General features: G+C 41.8%; 1 protein-coding gene across 4 annotated transcripts in view; it reads right to left on the bottom strand.

The window, feature by feature from the left end:
- Positions 1-5,151: 5,151 nt before the first annotated feature.
- The window catches only part of ORC3 (origin recognition complex subunit 3), a 44,482-nt gene continuing 28,240 nt past the window's right edge, over positions 5,152-21,393 (bottom strand). For 3 of the 4 annotated variants that reach the window (XM_062608346.1, XM_062608348.1, XM_062608349.1), the window contains 7 exons: positions 18,619-18,752; positions 16,110-16,195; positions 15,522-15,619; positions 14,521-14,662; positions 8,300-8,416; positions 6,863-6,942; positions 5,152-5,706 (listed from right to left, as the gene is read on the bottom strand). In XM_062608346.1, coding sequence (XP_062464330.1) covers positions 5,601-5,706; positions 6,863-6,942; positions 8,300-8,416; positions 14,521-14,662; positions 15,522-15,619; positions 16,110-16,195; positions 18,619-18,752 — 763 coding nt within the window. In that variant the 3' untranslated portion in view covers positions 5,152-5,600. The remainder of the gene's footprint in view (positions 5,707-6,862; positions 6,943-8,299; positions 8,417-14,520; positions 14,663-15,521; positions 15,620-16,109; positions 16,196-18,618; positions 18,753-21,393) is intronic. The other variant, XM_062608347.1, reaches the window with a different exon arrangement.

The following is a 21,393-nucleotide window of genomic DNA, read 5'->3' as shown; positions in this document are numbered from 1 at the left end:
TCTGTTTGTTTTTAATATGCAGGTGGAACTTCTGCTGTGTACGAATAAACTTAAATCTGAGTGTTTAAATGAAAACTTTATTCACTGGCAGTAGCGGGTGGGTCAGAATTTTAGATCAGGAGAAGGAGGTGGGTGAAAATCTTTGGTAATTCTTCAGAGGCAAAGAAGTCATTCTTAGATTGGCTGTATTGTGTTCCTGTTGTGGAAGCATGTTTGGTACAGAACTGATAAGAAACTGTTGATTTAGCTTGCTGCAGCTGACTCAAAAGGCTGTGTTTGTCCTCCTTCAGATTCAAATGACGCAGTAAAGGAAATCTGTAAGATAGGGCAGGCTCTTAACACCACAAGCTAGAACTGCATAGGTATTGGAAGAGCTAAAGGTGTGTAATCTCTTTGTTCAGGGTCGAGGAGTCTGTTATTGGATGCATTCAGCTTTTTCCAGACTGCTGTATCAGTGCTGGTTGCTGCTGTCTGTGCAGTTCTGAGTCCCAGAGTGAATTACTGCAAAGTTACTGCATGGCAAGTCCAGATCTGTGTGCTGTGGGGTAGAGGTATTGCTTACCAAAGGACTCGGGGTATCTGCTTCGGGGACTTGAAAGCAATTCCAAAGTAATCCTTCAATTATAAACCGTCTTCTCTAACTTACTGCCAGCTTCTGGTTAAGTGCAAGTCTGTTGTGTAATAGGTCTTTGTACCATTTGAAATTAACAAGAGAGTTTTAGTTGAAATGGAATTGAAACCTCAGTTGGTAGATGCAGGCGTTTATTGGCTTATGCTGATGATTATGGTATCATAGAAGCCATGTGATGAACTCTAGTTCTTTGTGAAGGTTTATTCACTCAGTAAGGAGGTTGTTGCAGGTTCAGAATTGGGCACATTGCCACAGTATCACAGTATTTTCTGCACACTTTCCTGAGACTCGGCTTACCTAAATATTTGGATTCTTCTTACTGTATTTTCCAAGTCTCAGAAATGGGAAATGTGTGCTAGGCTCCCTTCTCAGGTTTTATCTGAAGGTAAAACCAAGTTTTTCAAGGGCTGTAATTCCTAGGTGTCTGCGTTGGGGTTCCCAATCCCTCTCCTTCCTGCTCCTCTTTTTTTTGCCCTCTTCTTATTGTTAATTTGCCCAGGGTATGAAAGCCACTTCTTCTAGGTGGGCCACTACCCAAACTCCAACATCCTGATATGTCTCCTCTGTCTTCTGTGTTCTTATCTTTTCCTCTGGGATATTAAGAGTTCTAAATAAGAAGTGATGTCATGTTAGCACCCAGCCACTGCTGTGTTGCTCCAAATTAATGCATCTGAGCAGTCTTCTGGCAGATGAAATACAATGCCACTGTGGGTGCTCTTGCATCACAGCTGTGATATGCTTAATTTCTGCCTGGTTTGGAAATGAGGTTGCATTCTCTGAAATACTCCATATTTTTTTAACCTGCTGTTTGTTCTGTCATGGACCTTAAACTGGCTCCTTTTCCTAATCTCAGTGCCAGTGTATGATGAATTTCATGTGAAAGGCTTGTTCTAACTGGTGACTTACTCTGTCGTAGGAAAATTATTTGCTGCTTGGTTACTTTTGAACAAATCGGGAAAATTGTGATGCTGTGGGGAGCAGGCTGGTGCTTAGAAAGAAACCTGCTTTCAAGTCAAGTAGAAATGGGTAAGATTCTGTAACTGCTAGATTCTTGGCACTACATTTTTTGTGGTGGCCACGTGGAGAATATTTGTGTGTAACTGCAGTCTGCCCAAAATCCAGGCAAGCTGAGGACAGTTAATGGCAACCTCACAGAGTGAAACCAAAGATCTGGGTTAACCTGTTTTTAAGACAATAGTATGTAAATTCTTTTCAAGCAGCTCTCTGTTACTGTCTGCTTAAAAAGCAGCGTGTACATCCTGACTGTTGTATTTTGTGCCTAGATGTGAAAACATGTAACCATAAGATGATTCAGCATTTTTCAAGGTTGGAAAGGAAGATTGCTTCAGTCTTGTGTGCTGCTTGCAGTGTGCGTGTGTACCCTTGCACAGCAAGGCCATTAGCACAGTGGTGAGAAGCTGCGTTTTATGAAAGCTCTCTCCCTTCCCCAGTTGGAAATTGGGAAGGATTTAGGTCTGTGACTGCAAAGTGGGGAGAAAAAAATGGAGTATTAAAGAGTTTATGCTCTTGTTGTGAACCAGTGCTCATGACCATTGTACTGGAAGCTGTTCTCTGAGATGAAAAATGGGGGCATGTTTGGCTCATACAGGCACCTGGCTGATGTATTTTACTGCTGTTGTGGGCTCCAAGATAAAAGTTACCAAGTTTGTGTTTGAAACCACAGTGTGGTAGTGGTGTTGGAGAACAGCATCTGCAGTGGTAAAGAAGAATGGCAAACTATTCAAATGAGCTAACTTACTTTGAGGTCTGAGTTTTGGCAGTAGCACTCACTGTTGAACTGCTACTACAGAACACGGTATTGGTTATCCATCCAGAGGTGAGGCTTTACACTGTGTCACGGTTTGAGAGGTAGTTCCACAATACAAACATTGGCTTTTTTTTGGGTGTGTGTATGTCCTGTTTGCATACAAGCTCCCTGGAGTACCAGCAGAATGTGGTGTTACTATGCAGGCAGTTGTAGAAACTAACATTTTAAAATTGCATAGTATTAGCAGTTGAAATCTCTGTGTGTTTCAGCTGGCATATGTGTGGGTGAGTTTGCGGTATTTGCAGCAAAAAGTAGCAAAATAAATTATATGAGAGGAGCCACATGTAAAATTGATACTGTATTGCCAGATAAACCCCTGGTGTTACTAGACCCCCTAGTAGTAAGCACAAAGTGCTTTTTCATGGCTGGAATGTCTTATCTATTCCTGATGAATGCTGGGTCAGAATGCAGTGATGTTAAGGTCTTTCCAGGCAGGTGGGACTGCAAAGAAAGGCAGAGTAAATTAAATTTATGACCAGTTTTGTTCCATTTGTACCTGTCCAACCTTCCTAACCTCCTTGCTGAAGACAAATCACACAGTAATTTTAGTCGTTGCCCCTTTATACATCTTAGGGTCAGAAGTGCCAAGTACTGAATTAAAACTTTGATCTTGAGAAACCATATCTAGCATAGCAAACGTGACTGTAAGCTTCAAGATTGATTAGTAGCTAAAGAGAAGACATTATTAATTTTTCTGTTTTAATGTTATGTTGCCTATGCATTTGGGGATTAAAAGCACACACTGTTGAGGCTGGCTTCTCTTTATTTCCAAATACTTTACGCTCCAGAGGCGTGAGTTAGATGATGTGGGCTTGTTTTGCATTGGGTGATGTGAAGGGAGGAAGGGAGGGGGCTGTAGTAGTTGGCTCTGTGTCCTCATGCAGGTGGGTGAGAAGTTTGTTCTGCTGCTCCCTTTCATTTGTCAGGTGCATTTGCAAGATAAATAGGTGCAGTTCAGGATGGAGCTGATCAGCACTGCCCTCCTGAAATTCCTCCCTTTTCACTGCTTGAAAGCCTTGCATACAAAGGCCACTAGGATACAGGTCCTCTAGCTTGCCCTTTGAAGTGAGGAACAGTGGAATTTGTTCACCCCTGAGACTTGGTGGAGCAGCTGCAAAAGCTCTTCTGCTGAGATCCTCAGTTCTTGCTGATCATGTTTCCCATGTTGTACGTTTAGGCAGCATAAAGGCGGATAAACTCCTTGTCCTCCTGATTGCCTCACAACGTTTAGAACCAGGCGCTCCCTTAAGTACGGCAGGAGGTGTGACTGTGGCTCTGCAATTAGAGCAATTGGAAAAAGCATGACTCTACCCTCTCTGAGGGTATTTAAAGCAAGCCTAACCCATCCTGTGCACATTCCTGGGTAACAGCCTGGTAAGTTACAGGTTCCTGTAATAGCACTTCTCCCCTCCAAGTAGGGATCTGGTTTATGCAAGTGATTTAATCTTCAGTGCCCCAGGCTGTCCTTTTCAGTTGTTTGTGTAGGCTGAAGTGCCAGTGCAACCAAGTGGGAGCATCTGGATTCTACTGACAGGTCCAGCAGCAGGGAAGTGAAGCCTGTGATCTTCTCTAAGGAACCTGAGGAAGGCTGGAGGTTTTTTTAGGTAAATACAGTCTCTTCTGCTGTAAACTGAAGTAATCATCATTCAACTTTTAAGGGAGCTGGGGGGGGGACACAAAATTTAAACACTTTTCTCTAACTGCATCCTGTTTCTAGGTGGTAGAACTGACCTGAAGCCTCCATGAAACTGCTGAAATGCATGTCAGGGCCCTCAGGAGAGTTTAGCAAGGCATGGCAGGCATGCATGCTCTCCTGCAGGGAAACACAGCTTTCTCCCTTTGGTTTATAAGGCTTTTTCCACAGTTGGGTGCTGACATTAGCATGAACACATTTGCTCCCCAGAGTCTGAGAGAAGTTGATGATTAATGCTGTAAGAAGTGCAGAGTTCTAAAGACTGGTCTGGTTAGACACCCCCATGCTGTTAGGTTTTTTTTAACCTCTGCTTCCTTGGGGACAACAGTTCCAGCACTGACTCTGGTTTCCCAGTGCTTCAGCACAGCACTTTATGGCTTTTGTTACAATATCAGGCATTGATCTGCAACTTACTCTAGGCAGAGACCAGCAGCTCTCTGGTCTCCCCTGACCAAATCAGCAGCAGACTTGAGCTACTCCAGTCCTGTTCCACAAAAGGGGCAGCATTAGCAAGCCATACCCAGATGTATGGGTTGTGCTCTGTGCGGGCAGAAGCTCAGAGGGGGCATCCTGGGCTTGCTACTGCCCAGGGCCGAGTGGCTGCTGAAGATCAGTTGGATGAGCAGTGCTTTCACACTCTCAGCCAATAGCCATTATTTTCAATGTAGCTGTTTCCTTTGCTTTCCTACAGTACACATCCTCAGCAAAGGGAGGTTACAGCGTGTAGTTCAGATGTGGATTTTACTACCTTCGTCTAAGGTGCATGAGTGCCATGGTCTCATTTAGTGTGTGCTGACCCACATTTCCCTTACAGCAAGTCACCCATTACTAATCAACTTCAGTAGAAGAAGGGAGTGGTTTAGACAGTTTGCTTTTGATATTCTCAAAGAGCAAAAACTTGTACCTTCAAAATAATTCCATCCCTTTCTCCTCATGAAGGAGTTTTCAGGGTGTTATAAGCAGTTGTGGTTTGACGAACATGCAGCAGAACATGGAAGCTTAGTCTTTTTAGCATACCGGCTTTATTTTTGAATGTGTAGTTCAAGGATCTGGAAGGCATTTTATCATGACAACTCTATTCCTATCAGCTTACGAGCAAGTTATTTAATACTGCTTCATCAGTTCTGGAGCCTACACAGCCAGTGTTGTCCTTTTGGCTTGCTAGCCCGAATTACATCAGTATAGCGTTAAATATCAGACATCAAAGATGAAAACTGGCACAGCAGCAGTATTTGGAACATGAGCATTATGAGAGCAGTACATCACACAGGGAGGGTGAGCGTTAAAAACCAACAGTGCTATTCAAGCCTACCCAGGCACTCAGAATGTATCTCACAACATTCGCTCATCACTGACTCGGTATCCAAAGTTACAAGTACTGGGTTAGTGGGAACGCAGCTGTTGCATGGTGGGAGAAAGAACAGGTTTACTAAAGTCCTGGTGGCACATTAACAGCCACCCCACGTCAGCCGTGCCACGTGGTCCGTTTTCTGCTTGCTGGGCTTTATGAAGCCCAAGAGTTCCAGTTCAGAAACAGCACGAATAAAACGAGCACTGGATGTTTCAGTTAAGGAAATTGCACTTTTTATGGCATGTATTGATGGAGGCAGCACTTGCTGTAGGAGGGCAAGATCTCTTAAGTCATGGTAACCACTGATAACACTAAAATTGTTGGGGAAAAGGACAGGATTTGCCTCCAGAAGCACAAATCTTCAATCTGATCAGTATTTCTTTTGCTGAGTGCACAATGTGGCAACAAAGGGAGTTCCTTTCTCCACTGTTAAACCACATTTAAAGCCTACAAAGACACAAGTAAAAATTCTTTCTTCTTCTGAGAGACTACAAAATTACTATGTCTCCTGACAAAAGAATGGGAAGTTAGATAATTAGATTGGTTTTGGAGTTTCATAAAACAGCACCACCTTTTCTATACTCTGATACACCTTTCTTGCTGCCTTCCTGACACACAACTATATATCCTTCAGTTAAACACAGAATTTAGTTTTAATTATCGTCAGAACTGTAAAAAAAGAAAGGCCTTATACTAAAAGAAAGCTAGGTGAAGTTTTACACCATAGAAGTATTCTTCCTGTAGTTAAACCTCCTTTTGTACAGCTAGGGTTTAAGTTTTGGTTCTAATGCTCATCCTTTAGATATTTTTCAGATCTCAGTTAAGAATCAGTACAAAGTGAGAAGCAAAATGTCTGTTTTGAGGGAACTAAAATTCTTAAGTCTCAGGTGCTAGAACTCATGGATTCTACTGAGGACACTACTTGTGTCATTTCTTCTGCTAAGGTTCCACCTTCCTCATCATAAACTCTCATTGTTTGTTCTCCATCTGCTCTCTAGGTCACAGCTATCTTACCCTCTGTTCCCCAGCAGTGCCCCCCCCCCCCATATAGCAGCTGTACCAACTTTCAGATGATTTAACCAACTAGAACAGCTTCAACTTGGTTTACAGTCTGTTGGTTCTGTTTCAGACCCAAACAGCTCCTATGGTCAGAAGCTGCTCTCTTACCTCAACCCACTCAGCCCAACTGCTGATCAGCTGATGTATTTCTGTGACATTTCCAGTACATTAAGGCTGCTTAAACCAGCCTTATTTTTCTGGAATCAGTTATCAGTGAACATGAAGCTGAATTTTGAAAATCCTGGTTCATTAATCCTGTGATTAACAAATGTCAAGCTTGAGAGCAATGAGAAAGGATACTGGATGATATCATCCACCTGGTCTGAGGAAGCTGTATCTGCATTTGGTTCGTCAACTGCTGTCACCACTGTTGAGAAAGCCTGGAAACAGAAAAGCAGTACAGATTTAACATGTTTCATAAACAGAGCTCCACATAAAACAATGAGCTCTTAGTTGGTGACTATCACTCAGGAGGAATGAGATCTTGGAATGGCAATTCCATGAGAATGTCAGTTCAGCAGCCATCAAAAGAGCAAACAAGGTTACACATTAGCATGGCAGGAATACAGAATAAAAGACCTCATTCTCTGAACTCATGTGCCTGCATTTTAAATCCCAGTGCAGTTCTGGTCCCTGGCTTGTTCTCAGAAACAATACAGAACTGAAAAACATTCTCAAAGTGAGACTGCTTGAACATGGAAAAATGAAGGCAATAGATATGTTAGCTATGAAGAAATCTGTAAGAGTGAGGGACAGCAAGAGGCTTCTGTCCATTTGTATTTCTAGTATACAAACAAGGCAGCAGAAAACAAAACAGATAAAGGAATGTCCTCAGCACGCACTGCCTGTAGTTAAGCTACAGCACTTCTTGCCAGAGGATGCTGTGGTGTCTACAAAGGTACATTGGTAATATAATCCAGACAGGCTTATGAAATACAGTCTAGGAAACATTAGAACTAAAACATAGAATCACAGAATGGTTTAGGTTGGAAGGGACCTTAAAGATGATCCAGTTCCACCCCCCTTGCCATGGGCAGGGACACCTTCCGCTAGACCAGGTTGCTCAAAGCTCCATCTGACCTGGCCTTGAACACTGCCAGGGATGGGGCAGCCACAGCTTCTCTGGGCAACCTGTGCCAGTGCCTCACCACCCTCATAAGAAAGAACTTCCTCCTTAGCCTTTCAGCTGAAAGCCATTCCCTGTTGTCCTACCAGTACATGCCCTTGTAAAAACTGCCTCTCCAGCTTTCATGCAGGCCCCTTTTAGGTACTGGAAGGCTGCTGTAAGGTCTCCCCCAAAACATTACTGTTATTAATGTATGTTCTCTTGTTATACTCCTCCCCTCTTTTGGTCACACCACAGATGGGATATCAGGCTAGGACCTTTGCTCTGCCTTAGCACAAGCATTCTCTCTGAGAGCCCCACACTTGCCAAGCAGCAGCATCACAGAAGACTTTAAAGGGAATAATAATAAAGTAACATTGTGAAGCATAAGATCTGATCTGTGCCGAGCATAAAATAGAAGCAGAACATTTTCATCATCATCTGTAAATAAACGATCCACAGTAGTCAGAGGAAGTCTCTGTGGGCTGGTGACTTGATTCTTGCACAGGAGGGACTGAGGTGTGCAATGATTTAAGCTGTCAAAAGAGGCACTGAAGAAAAGCAGACATGCAGCAAAAGGATAAATCAGAACACTGAGAGCAGGTGAAGACCCTGTTTGCACTGTCACATACCTCTAACCAATCAACAAGGTTAATCAATCTGCCACACTCCAAATGAAGCTTATACACGATGCATATGTCAGGGGCTTTATTAGAAATGCTCCCGCCGTCACCCTTCAAAGCTTGATTCTGTTGAAAAGAATGCAGTAACTTTGATCAGTTCTGAATCTGGAACAGTTCTAAGGGCTACACAGAACATTACTTCAGGAAATTCACATGGTACGTTTACTGTTTGTGTGGTTAATGGCAAGTGGAGGGTACAAAGAAATAAAGAACAAAATGGGAAAATAAGCAAGCACACCATTGAAAACAAACACCAATAAAAAAACACGCAGCTACTTCACTCCTGGCGTTCCTTCTATAGTTTTGTACACTTAGAGAGTTTCTAATGAGCGATTATCTGATTAGACTTTTCCCCCAATTCTTTTGCAAGTTCTATTTACTTATCAGAGGGAAATACTCTGTTCTATGGATTCAGGAAAAGAAACTAGTCAGAATCTGCCTCAGAATGTAGTATGTAGAAAAGTGTCACCTCCCCCCCCCCCGCTAAAGGAAAAAGGAAATCTTTATCAGATATGCTAGAAAGCAAAATCACTTCTCTCATCTGAGTTTCGTCCTTGAAATGTAATGATCATTTCTCTCTGGTTTGAGCTGCCATAAAGGCAAAAGTCTTGATTTCTCACAAACTATTCTGTATGTCAGGAAATTCACGTCATCAGCAGTGAACCATTTACTTGAGAAGTGAAAAAGCCACTTGAGCCAGAAGCAAGAGCTGCAGCAACATTCTGTTATCGGTTCATGGGGTTTATTCCAGTTTTCAGTTTCATGCACTCTTACACCCACTGACCATTCCTGTCAGTTCACAGAAATTTTGGCTAAAATGCTTTTACATGTTAGTAGAATATGCAAGTTGCTTTTGGGAAGCCTATGAAGCCATAGCAAGATGCCTCCATAAATAAATGCTTTTCAAGATAGAAAAGAAGGTTGAGCCAAGAATGTGACTGCTCAAGAATCTCTAGCCTACCTTTCACAGCTCTCAAACCCTGCAATTTGTGAGACTCAGGTTCAGCTCATGCTCCAGCACTTAGGAGGCATCTCACTACATCCAGAAAGCTTGACAATTGTCAAACTCACTTATTCTGTACAAGGACCACAAAAGCTGCAGAGATAAGGTTAACATCTGTCAGTTCAGTCTAAATGGTCTCCAGATAATTCACAGTAACATGGCTGAGCCCTCAAAATGTGACAATCCAGACAGTAATTTACCAGACTATAATTTGGGAGTGTACCGTAGTAGTTTCAACTACTACTGTGTTAGTAACCAGCACAGGTGAAGTTACACTTTCTGGTTGATCTAGTGGCTCACCACTGCCAGAAGGATAACCCCAGGTCCTTCTCTTTTCCCTCCTGCTACTTCAACCTAAGTCAGTGGCTTCCTACCACTCACCTTATGCCAATGCTGGCATTGCTGGGCACTTTGCACTGATTATCACCATCATGAGAGGATGCAACTTCTAAAGCAACTGCACTCTCCTGGAACAGGTTCACCTACAGAAATTAGTATCTAGCTGGACCACACGTAAGCGGTGAGAACGATCCAGGAAAGGTATTACTTTGGCACTGCAGGGGCTCTGCCAGCACCTGGAAGAGCTCAGCCTCACTTGTGGTGACAAGGCCAAGTCTTTACAGCATAGTGCGAGGGACTGCATGTAGGGAAACCTCAGCTTCCTGAGGCAGCAGCACACGCATTGTGCTGAGAGGAAATAACTACACACAGAGGCAGGAAGCTGCCCCAGAACGAGCAGCAGTTGTGAAACCACCAGTACAGCACCACAGAGGTGCTGCTTCAGCAAGAGCGAGGCAGTGGGCACAACCCAGAACACTGTTGATGAGGGGCTCCTCTTGCTTGACCCTGTGCCCAGAACCCAGAAGCCAGACAGAGGACAGATGCATCCCTTGCTCTGGAATTAGTGTTACTCTCTTTCCAAAGCATCAAATGCATATGGTATCTCCTTTCCCCGATAAGAGAGCTTAATTGCAACTTGAGGATTTTCATTTCATAGCAAACAAAGTGCTATGAATTAGTGGGTAACTGGGCTCATTCCTTGAGAGCAGTGTGAAAATTGCCCTTCCTATCCAAGGTCATGATCAGAACTTGCATGACTAAACTCCGGGAAGATCCAAGATCAGATTTCCTCATGCAGTGCTATTACTCCAAGTTGCAACTTGCTGCATTTTCAAGGGCTCAGTGAAAACAGAATTGCACTTTATTTTTGGTTTGGTTTTTTTTTTTGGCAGTGTTTTTTGTTTGTTTCAGGATAAGCATGATTCTTGGCTCATGTTCTGATAAATAAATAACTGGACTGGGTTCCTGCAAGAAAGGCATCACATATTAATCATTTGCTGATACTCCACTGAAGCAGATCCTTTTCTGTCACTGTCCCATGGAAGGAACAGCTCTAGAGAACTTTGCTCTGGTTATGGCCCAGGAAAGTACAAGCCATGCAGAGGTCATGGATACAAACAAGAAAACATATTTCTTTTAGTCACATGGATTAAAATGCAAAGCAAGGTACTCAGCCAGTATTGCTGCTGTTAGGAACTATGCCAAACCTTCATGATCTACTCGGAAAACATCAGAAATATGTTAAAGCATGTCAAATAACAAAGTACAGGATGACAGAGGGCTTTAAACCCTGTCAACTCATCAAAGAGAATACTTATTAAACACATCTGTAGGCAGATTTTGCTAGCTTTCCTGATCTGTATTTTTACAGGTTTTCAAAAACAATAAATGACTGAGGTTCATATCAGGTCTCTTTAATGGTACCCACTTGCTAACTACTGTTTTCACAAATAAGCTCTTAAGTGGTTTTAGAAATAGCTCCTGCACACAGCAAAACTTGACAGCCATCGTTCCAATAGAGGCACGGTGCGAACAAACCCAGTATGAATCGGGTTGTAGATTTCAAAGACTGATCTTTATCAAGTACAACTCCCCGTTAAGTGCTGGCTTTGATTCAAGTAGCATATAATCACTCAGCTCCAGCTACAACCAATTGTTTCCATTTCAAAAGTGTAATCACATTTTTAAGGGAAATGTTAGGGCACAAGGATAACTCCAAGTAGTATCTATAGTTAAGGACAAAACAAAGAAATGCATGGTGTCCTGGGTTCAGCAGTAGCAGTTGTTTTTTCTCCTTCTTCATAGCTGGTGCAGTGCTGTGTTTCTGACTTTCAGCCTGGGAACAGCGCTGACAACACCGATGTTTTTAGTTGTTGCTCAGTAATGTTTACTCTGACCAACGACTTTGAATCTCATGCTCTGCCAGGGAGGAGGGGAAGCCGGGAGGAAGCAGAGACAGGACGCCTGACCCAAACTGACCAAAGAGGTATTCCATACCACAGCATGTCATGCCCACTATATAAACTGGGGGCAGTTACCTGGAAGGGTCAGATCACTGCTCAGTTGGGCTGGGTATCGGTTAGCAGGTGCTGAGGTGTTGTATTCTCTTCCCTTGTTATTTCCTTTATCATTATTATTATTTGTGTTATCAGCAGTGATTTGTGTTATACCTTAGTTACTGGACTGTTCTTATCTCAGCCCGTGGGAGTTATGTTCTTTTGATTCTGCTCCCCATCCCTCTGGGAGCTGGGGGGGGGGGAGGGGGAGGGAGTGGGAGGGAGTGATCGAGTGAGCTGCATGGCTAACTGGGCTTAAACCACAACAGTACTTTTTTGTGCCCAACATGGGGCACGAAGAGCTGAGATAATGACAGATCTGACCAGAGTGTGTCTAATCGTATTTGTGATAAGCAATCATTGTTTTCGATTAATAGTCTCTTGTCACAGTGCTGATTTATTGGCTCTCAAAGTTGTTGCTCTTGATCTCACAGTTTCAGCATGTTGTACCTTACTTACAGCTGTTGTTTGCTCTGTTAGTGTTTATCGGCTGGGGGCCTTGGGACAAGGTTTTTGTCTCATTGTAATGACTTGTAACCCAATAGAATCATTGATCATGAAACTGATCTGGCTTGCATTCCCAGTCTGCTCACCACCTCTATACTTTGGGAGGTATGTAATGGAAGTGTTTAGCAATTACACATCTTTTTTCCCCTCCTTGGGTGGTCAGCCTATGAAGAAGACATTCCCACACACCCTAGTGACAAGTATGGCAACGTCATTTGAGAATTCTGCAGGTTTTGAATGGCCTTTGGGTACCCTTGAGACCTGCCTGCTGATTGTGATGGGGATCACCATGTTGACACACATACAGAGTGTGTTTTACCTGCAACCATTTTGTCTGATCTCAAAAGTTAAGCAAAGTCAGGTTTGGGTCTTGTATGGGGTTAGACGACAATATAGGAGGACCAGGAGATTTTCCCCAAGGCTGGACAGTCATGAGTGGCAAGGTGTGTGGGACAGTATGGGCAAGTATCTAGTCCACTGGGCCCCTCCAGTGCTTTGGAAGCATCGGAGATGGAAGGCAGCTGTATGGAGTCCCCAGCAGCAAGCTGCAGAAACTGCTGAAGGGGAGGGTGAATTATTTTGAGCCTGGTGGGCCCATGGCACTTCAGGCCATCAGAGCAGAGATGCAACATAGAGATGGACTCATGATCGAGGGGTGGACTTAGCAATGGACACTATTGCCCAGGTTATTCATAAGTGTGAACACTGCACACAGCCTCTCCTGCTCTGAAAGACTGTTACAAGAGATGGAGCCCAACATCATGGGCCAGATGAACTTAGCAGCATAAAGCTGCTAAGGGAGTGGTCCATGCACTAAGGAATGATCTCTGTGTGTGTGTATGTATATATGTATATATATGAGATAAGAGTGATGGTATATTGAAAATGTGGGATCTGAGCATGATGTGAATAGTATGGAATAAGGGGTGGATAATGTCCTGTGTTCAGCAGTAGCAGTCATTTTTCTCCTTAGTAGCTGGTGCAGTGCTTTGACTTTGTGTGTTTGACTTTCAGCCTGGGAACAGCTGGGGTGATATGATTTAGCATAAGGTGTCCCTGCCCATGGCAGGGGGGCTGGAACTAGATGATCTTAACGTCCTTTACAACCCTAACTATTCTATGATTCTATGTTTTTAGCTGGTGCTCAGTAATGTTTATTCTGATCAAGGACTTTGTGAGCCTCATGCTCTGCCAGGGAGGAGGGGAAGCCAGGAGGAAGCAGAGACAGGACACCTGACCCAAACTGACCAAAGGTATTCCATACCACAGCACGTCATGGCCACTATATAAACTGGGAGCAGTTACCTGGAAGGGTCAGATCCCTGCTTAGTTGGGCTGGGTATTGGTCAGCAGGTGGTGAGTGACTGTATTCTCTTCCCTTGTTATTTCCCTTATCATTATTATTGCCGTTAGCAGCAGTGATTTGTGTTATACCTTAGTTACTGGGCTGTTCTTATCTCAGCCCATGGGAGTTACGTTCTTTCAGTTCTCCTCCCCATCCCTCTGGGAGCAGGGGTGGAAGGAGGCGAAGTGAGCGACCGAGCTGCATGGCTGACTGGACTTAAACCACGACATATGGTCACTCCTTTTCCAAACCCTGCTCTATTTCTTTCTTTTGGTCATCCCGGGAATTTGACTTCAGAAAGAAAAAGGGCTGATCTTCTTGTCTACAAAAGGGCAGGGTTAAGTAACAGAACCAGTGACAATCCTTTTCACGGACTTTGAAAAGACATAATCCCAATACTCAATAGATACTATAGTAAATAGAAAATCAACATACTACTTTAAAGATGCTTTATTTAAGCTATTGTTAATTCATCACTGCACCTGAACAAAGCCTTCACCTTACACTGAGTCTACACAGTGAGGGCTAAGCACCAGCCCTGTAAAGGAAGTCCCTGGAAAGAGCTGCAGACACTGTATTTTTCCCCACGGACAGTCATGCCATCTATAATGGGGGACAAAATGACTTTTCTGCTACATCAACAGGAGAAAGAAAAGAGCATGACTAGAACAGGCTCTGGAAAAATGGATTCCCCACACAGAACCCTTTCCATAATTAGGTGCTTTGTTTCGGCCAGCCAGATTCCCCAGCACTTTGCAAACTCCCCAGCTGCTTATCAACACTAACTTGCTGGTTCTCTGCAAAACAGCTGAATGTGTGCCAAGCTCCATGAAACAGCAGAACTCAGCCTTACACATCATCCTCCTGTGCAGCCTTCAGAAACCACTACAGCACCACAAACAACTCACTTGTTTCTTACCTTCAGGTAGCTGTATGGGTTATTTAAAGCTGTATGAAGTGCAATCCTCGGGGCAGCATTCAAGTGCCCACGGAGAACACTGGCTGTGTTGAAATACACTATCTCATGCAGAGTTTTGTGGTCTGCAGGAACAAGGTAATTCCTGAAAAAGCAACACGAGATATGGGGAAAGGAAGGAGATACAAAGCTTTACCTTGCGGGAAACAACAGAATTCTACTGCAGTTCGAGACTACAAGAATGTGTGTTTCCCAACCAGTACTGACAAATCTCTGAAAAATCAATGAACAGTGCTGAAATCAACTTTTAAGCAGGGAAGTTTGTTATTAGCAACTCTACATCTAATGGATTTAGCATAGCTGGGCCACTGAAGAGCAGCAGCTGAAATGCTAACATCAGGCATATACTCCACAGATCTTGCTTAGCCATCTCAGAGCTTTGTGCTGAGCCTCTGCCCATCATTGTCTTTATATATGAAGTTTTTCTCTCAGCACAGTCATACTTGTCACACTTCTGTTAGCTTCTCTGCCCCCTCCCCCCCCAGCTCTATAATTAACAAGTGCCTTCATCTCTTCCCCCATGCCAAGCCTTTCACATTTTCTGTTACTGAGCTGTCTCCAAACCCCTCTCTGCTTTGCCTTGCTCACCAAAACAGTTCCCAAAACGCACAGGATATCTCACTTGACATCTATAATTTGCTAAGTAGAACAGATCAGCAAAGATTAGGGTAAAACCTCTCAACTCTACTTTGCCACATACACCCAGTCCTCCCTCAGCTTTCTTCTGTAGCCAATTACTTCTACTGATCTATGGAAAAGAGATTATATAATTTTTTTAATTATTATTTTTAGAACCCTCAACAAAGAAAGAAGAGGAAGGGAAAAAAATGTGCTTCAGGCTGCAGGGACCAAACCACAGTTTTGGCAAGGTTAACATGCTAGCAAGATTTCTGTTGAAAGTTATGGTGCAAGCTAATGCAGGAATATAAACCAGGAAGGCTCACCTTACGAGACTGTCTATATAGTCAACAACTTCATAACGAAGCATTTCAAACTTCGTCAGTTTCTTAGATCGCCTTGAATCCTTCAACTCCAACAAGGTCTTTAAAAAAAGAGTGGTGCATAAAACTACATGACTACATGGGAGGTAGTTATTCTCTGCAGAACACAATCTATATGCTTAACATGTATAATTAATCTTTGCTGGCATGTCTTCACTGGTGATGTCTGAAAGTGTGATTGTGCAGTTATTTTTATTTAGGCCAGTGTATTCAGTTCTCAAAGTGGTAGGAGTTTGGGAAATTCAAAGAAATATGTGTTAGGCAGAAAGTGTCATTTACAAGTTAAATAAGAAGAAACCCCCTAATTTGCATTTTAAAACCCTAGTTTATGACAGATATTTTCTATAATTGTCTTTGTGCCAGGTGCGCCTGACATACACAGTTGGTACTTATTCATTCATTTTTAAGAAGAGTTACTTATACAAAACCTCCACTCAGAGCTCCAGCAAGCTGGGAAGAACTAACCATGGACAAGTACATCTTAAAAGATTTAGTTAAGGAACTAGTCAGTAAAGCCTACACAGGCCTAACCTTCTGAAGATGATAAAGGTCTGTCTTCTTCTGGAGCTCCTTTTGTGACGATACGGACACATCTTGTTCTTGGAAAGCTTCTGCTACTAGAACAAAACTAATGTTTGATATGTGGGGTAAACTTTTCCTGACTACCTATATAGCCCCCTTGCCCCTAGAAGCAATCTGAGAAGTGTTCAGCTAACATAGACCCAAACACAGGCAGCTTTTGAGTCTTGCAATTTGTAACAGATAGTTAAACAAGGACTCTGCAGTGCAGCTTAATCAATGGTAATTAAAGCAATTCAGCCCTCAGCAAAGATCCAGCACAAGCCTTGCACAGCACTTGAATTCTGCTTATGTCATCCTAGGTCATAATCTTAATATCTGTAAATTGAACAGATTAGTACTAGATACCACTGATGCTTAGGAGTGTTCAAAAAGCCAATCACTGCAATACACAGCCCTTCTCACGCACAAAAAACACAATGTCAGAAATGAGTTCTCTGTACTTAACCCAGAAAATGCAACCAGAGCAGCAAACCAAAAGCATGGTAAGGCATTTCATTGTTCAGTGTTATTCTAATCTTAATTTATAACAAAGCTTTGTTTTCATAGCCATGTAGTCTGTTGATCGACTGCACCAATAATTAGTAAGTTTTAGGTAAAAGCAAAGAAGCAAAAACTCTGGAATCACAATCAATGGCAGGATGAGTGATAACCAGAATCAAAACAAAAGGTAACTAGATTTCTTGCCTTACTTATGAAGACGGTAATAACATGGAGATTCCACCTACAGATCACAGGTCAAGCTCCAATCAGCTGTGACAATCATTACATATAAAAGCTTTCTGGTGACCTACATAAAATGAGTTTGTATTTTCCAGTTCCCTGTGGACATTTGCATTTGTGTTGAAGACTCCAAAACAGAGAACTTGCTCTCTCCACTACTGCACCAATACATTTTAAGATATTTTTTATCAATCCTTCAGCTCAAAATAGACTGAGCACAAGGGTATTCTGTTTCCTCAAGCTTCACGTTTTCATTTTTTCCAGTTCACGAGGCAGTTGGGAAGATGGGCTTTGTTGTTGTTAACAATGGAAAATAAAGAATTTTGGACTATCTTTTCACTCCAAGAGCTCTGTGGGAAATGTGGGTATATAACATTTTTGGCAGACTTCTGAAACTCCCACTGAAGATCAACATAGTCACAGAAACATATCAGAAGTCACCTAACTCAGCAACCTATTCATGAAGAGTTTATCCGAACTTCCCCTTCTCACTTTTTCATTATAGCTGAAGTCCACTTTGAAAACAAACTAAGACCCTTTATGGATTCATTAGACCATCTCCGCTTTAAAAATATCTTCAAGTCCTACGTGAAAATAAATACTGCCCTTTTTTCTTTTATAGTTCTACATGTCCCTGAATTCCCAGAATTGTTCTCTTTTATTTATTACCTCAAGGTAAGTCAAGCTACTTAAAAGCCTTTCGCTTCAATTCTTTTTTCTAAACTAGATCAACCTTTAGGTTTTCCACAATAGTTCAGATCCTTCAGTGCTGCTGTCCTCAGTGACATATACAGCTTTTTCAAAGTGATCACCTACTTCTTGTACCACAGCCCTGCTGTCACTACATCTGTTAAAAAATATATGGTACAGACAAGAGCAATTTCTTCTAAACAAGCCTCAGTTAACACCAGAGCATTACATGACTACTTTGATTAATATTAGACTGCATTTTGTGGGGCTTATTGCCTACTTGTCCAAAAGCTGGGTAGCAAGCAACCACCCTGATAATGAACTTAATAAGCATAAAGCAGAACAGGTAATAACCACTTCATCTTTAAAAGGGAATCACAGAGAAGCACTCTTGTAGTTCAGGGGAAGCAATGAAATTCCCATTCCAGAAGAATGCTGGAATATGTCATACTCCTATTTCAGAAGCAATATGGCACTAATCTGCCTCTGAAAGATGGAAGGCTGCTACTCATTTGCCTTACTAACTTTCAGTTACCATGAACAATATGAACAATCAAATATATGGGCCTGACAAGTTACACCCTGTCAGCAGAGCCCTGACAACTGGCACTTGGTGTCCTGGCTCTTATTGAATCTAACTGAACATGCAGGTGAAATAACTTTATATATATTTGGATTAAATACTGTGTCATAAGGCAGTGTGCTCCTATATATCTCTCAATATCTAGTTTTAGTTGTTAAATGTTTTAAACAATTGCAACATCTGGTAAAATGTTCAAGATCTACATATGACAGATTTAGTGAGTAATGTTTGCTGATCTGTCCAATTTCTTACCTCACATTGCTTTTCTGTATTATAAAAAGCATGAACCACATACCAATAATCTAAGCACTTCCTAATTTTGTGCATGTATTTAAAACAATCCTGAAAAATCCAATGGTTTAATATGATGGCAGGATATCACCAGGTAAAATTATACCCATTGGTCAGATTATAAACCATCTTTTCCTATAATCTGCAATGGAATGTTTGATGGTACACACCCACCTTCCAGTTTCTGAAACTGGGTCAAGAACTCCTTCAACTTCTCCACTGCCTTATCAAACTCGTTTCCAGAAGATGACACAAGTATCTCCACACATTGTTGAAGCATGGTTTCCAAATCAGACTTATTCAGCATCCTGAAAGACACAATTGTTGGCTGAAATTGAAACACAGAATGATGAAACAGCTTTAAATGTTCTTAGTTGGAAAAATGTTAAAAAATAATTGGGAAAACTCCTTTTAAAAGAGAAAACTGTCAAGATTTCAAGCATTCAGTCTTTGTTCCCAGTCTTCAGTTATTTCTTTCCTTGCTGTCATCGACAGAAGGAAGCAAAGCAACTTAGACAGATGCCGTTTACAGTTTCCTGCAGAACTGACAATGAAAACTTTTCTGATATGCTAGCTAAAAACACTCCCTGCATACAGAGTTAAATGTTTGAGACTGTGACGCTGATTAAAAAGAAGAATGGTGTGGTTTGTAACCCATTCCCAAGAATGAATAGTTCATGAAATGGTAGAAAATTAGATCAGTGTGTGTTCACACAGCCATAAAATCCATTACTCTGTATTCAAAATGATTCACAAGCAAAACCCTAATTGCAGTTTTCTGTATTTGGTCACTATAAACCTAAAGCCTAACCACCACTAGAAGTGACCCCTTGAGATTATTTAGCTCAACATCCAGCCATTTACTTATTTTTAATTATGTATTAGGCATTCTGTGTCACCAAGCATTGCTCAGTCTCAGAATTTTCATTTAAAAGATACCAAAGCAAGTCCTTGCAAACATCCATAAATGAAATCTAGAATTGCAGCCACTGCACCAAGCCAGTACCATTACACAGGCATGGAACTTTCTTCATGCAGTGTGAGAGGCTCCCATTGCTAAACACTCTGGTTCTGAACAATCACACATCTGTAATATCCGCTGTTACTAGAAGCCCTTCCCAGGCATATTCTTATGGTTTTGCTTTGTCTTATTGAAAGCAAAGGTGCTAATATAAAAACAGAAACCAAAGCTGCTAACAGTCTAAGGATTTTAGTTTAGAAGATACAAAAACCACAGCTACACAAAAGAGGGAGCATGACAAAAGAATGAAATGATGGTGATCAGTGCGTCAGAGAGTCCATCTCCATATCAGCCACCTAAATATTGACTAAGAGAGATTTAAGGAAGATTTAGAAGAGGCTGGGGAAGCTTTATGGATGTCTGGAAGAGCAATTGCAAATTGATCTCTAGTTTCTAACTGGCAGTTGATGCTAAATGCTTGTAAAAGCTGGAATTTGAAACTTCAGTTTATCTGATTCGGGGTTATGGATTTTTGTAAGCCTGGTGATGCCTTCAGATACATTTATTGTGTATCTGTATTGTGAAAAGCATTAGGAGTTAACAACAAGCACACAAATGGCTAGAAACATTTTGAAACTGTCTTGAAGAAACTAATGGGTAAACAAGATAGCCTTCTTCCAGGCCAGACAAAATACTGCAACAATTAAACACCTAAGATGGTGAGAGGATAACCAGATTTGGAGATCTGTGAAGGGAAAGAACAAATTTATTTTAGTAACATTATTCAAAAAGAAGCTGCAAGTTCTAGGAAAATAAATATTTACAACAACAATGGGATTACAGGGCCCAAAGAGCAAGCAAGAGGATGGTTATCACCTATCAGAAACAGAAAAGGATGCTTTTAAACCTTCTGGTCTTGAGATTACTGCAAGGTATGCCAGGTATCAGAGCGTGGGTTTAAGATTTTAATTCATTTAGGAGACAGGCTTAAAGCAGAAAGGAAGATCTCAGATCATCCAAAGACAGTAAATAAATCTGTCTCTGATTATTCAGAGATGAGTTAAGAAAGAGAAGAAAGGAAGACAGGATGAAGTCCACAGAAACTCCTTCTGAATGCTGAAGTGGGCAATCATCTGAAGAAGTGGTTACAGAGATTGGTCAACAACAAAATGACAACAGTCACAGAAGGGCAGGACTGTGATAAGCAGTATGTGACAAATGGCCTCAATGACTGACGTACAAAAGCATCAGCACAGTATCTAGACAGAAGACAATAGGTCAGACAGTCCTCAAAGTTTTGCCACCTAAAAGCTTGACCAGATGTTGCAGTCAGTCAGCTCCGCATAACCAGGTGAGACAGGTGTGGGAGACTGTCACGTGAGACACTTTCCAACATCTCCTAATCTTATCTGATTAGATTAATCCAATGTGAACTACTGTTCACACACACTCTCTGTCTCCCTATTATACATTTTAAGATTCTAGACAACTAAAGTAGAGTAACTACTGTCTAGATTGCTAAACTTCGATAACCTGAAACACCATCTTTGGAGAGAGCACTTTTAGCAGAAGGGATAAAATCCAGTCCAAGAAAGGCTGTAGTATAAACCAACCAACCAACCATAAAAGAAACTCAATGCAACAACTGAAAACCCCACATTCAAACATAATTCACAAAGGGTGAAAGAGAGACTTTGTTAGAAATTCAGAAATAACCTGATCAAAAGCTTCTGTTTTTTACTTTCTAAATACAAGGGAAAAAAAGATGGACTCCAGAAAAACACTGACAAGAAGAATAAGGGATGGGAAAAGGCAATCCTAAGGATATCAACAGGTGATGTGTCCCCTCGGAAGACAGAGATATTAAGGAACCATGACTAACTTCCATACCTGAGCAAAGGACAGAAAAAAGAAGATTGTGAGTGGAAAGGGAAAGATCACATTTTATCCTTTTCTTAAAAAAAACAACAGCAAGATTCTATGCAGAA

Source organism: Pezoporus occidentalis, unplaced genomic scaffold, assembly GCF_034315485.1.
Source record: "Pezoporus occidentalis ecotype Australia unplaced genomic scaffold, CSIRO_AGI_Poc_V1 ctg13, whole genome shotgun sequence".
NCBI lineage: Eukaryota > Metazoa > Chordata > Aves > Psittaciformes > Psittacidae > Pezoporus > Pezoporus occidentalis.
This window is presented reverse-complemented; position numbering and strand designations above follow the sequence as displayed.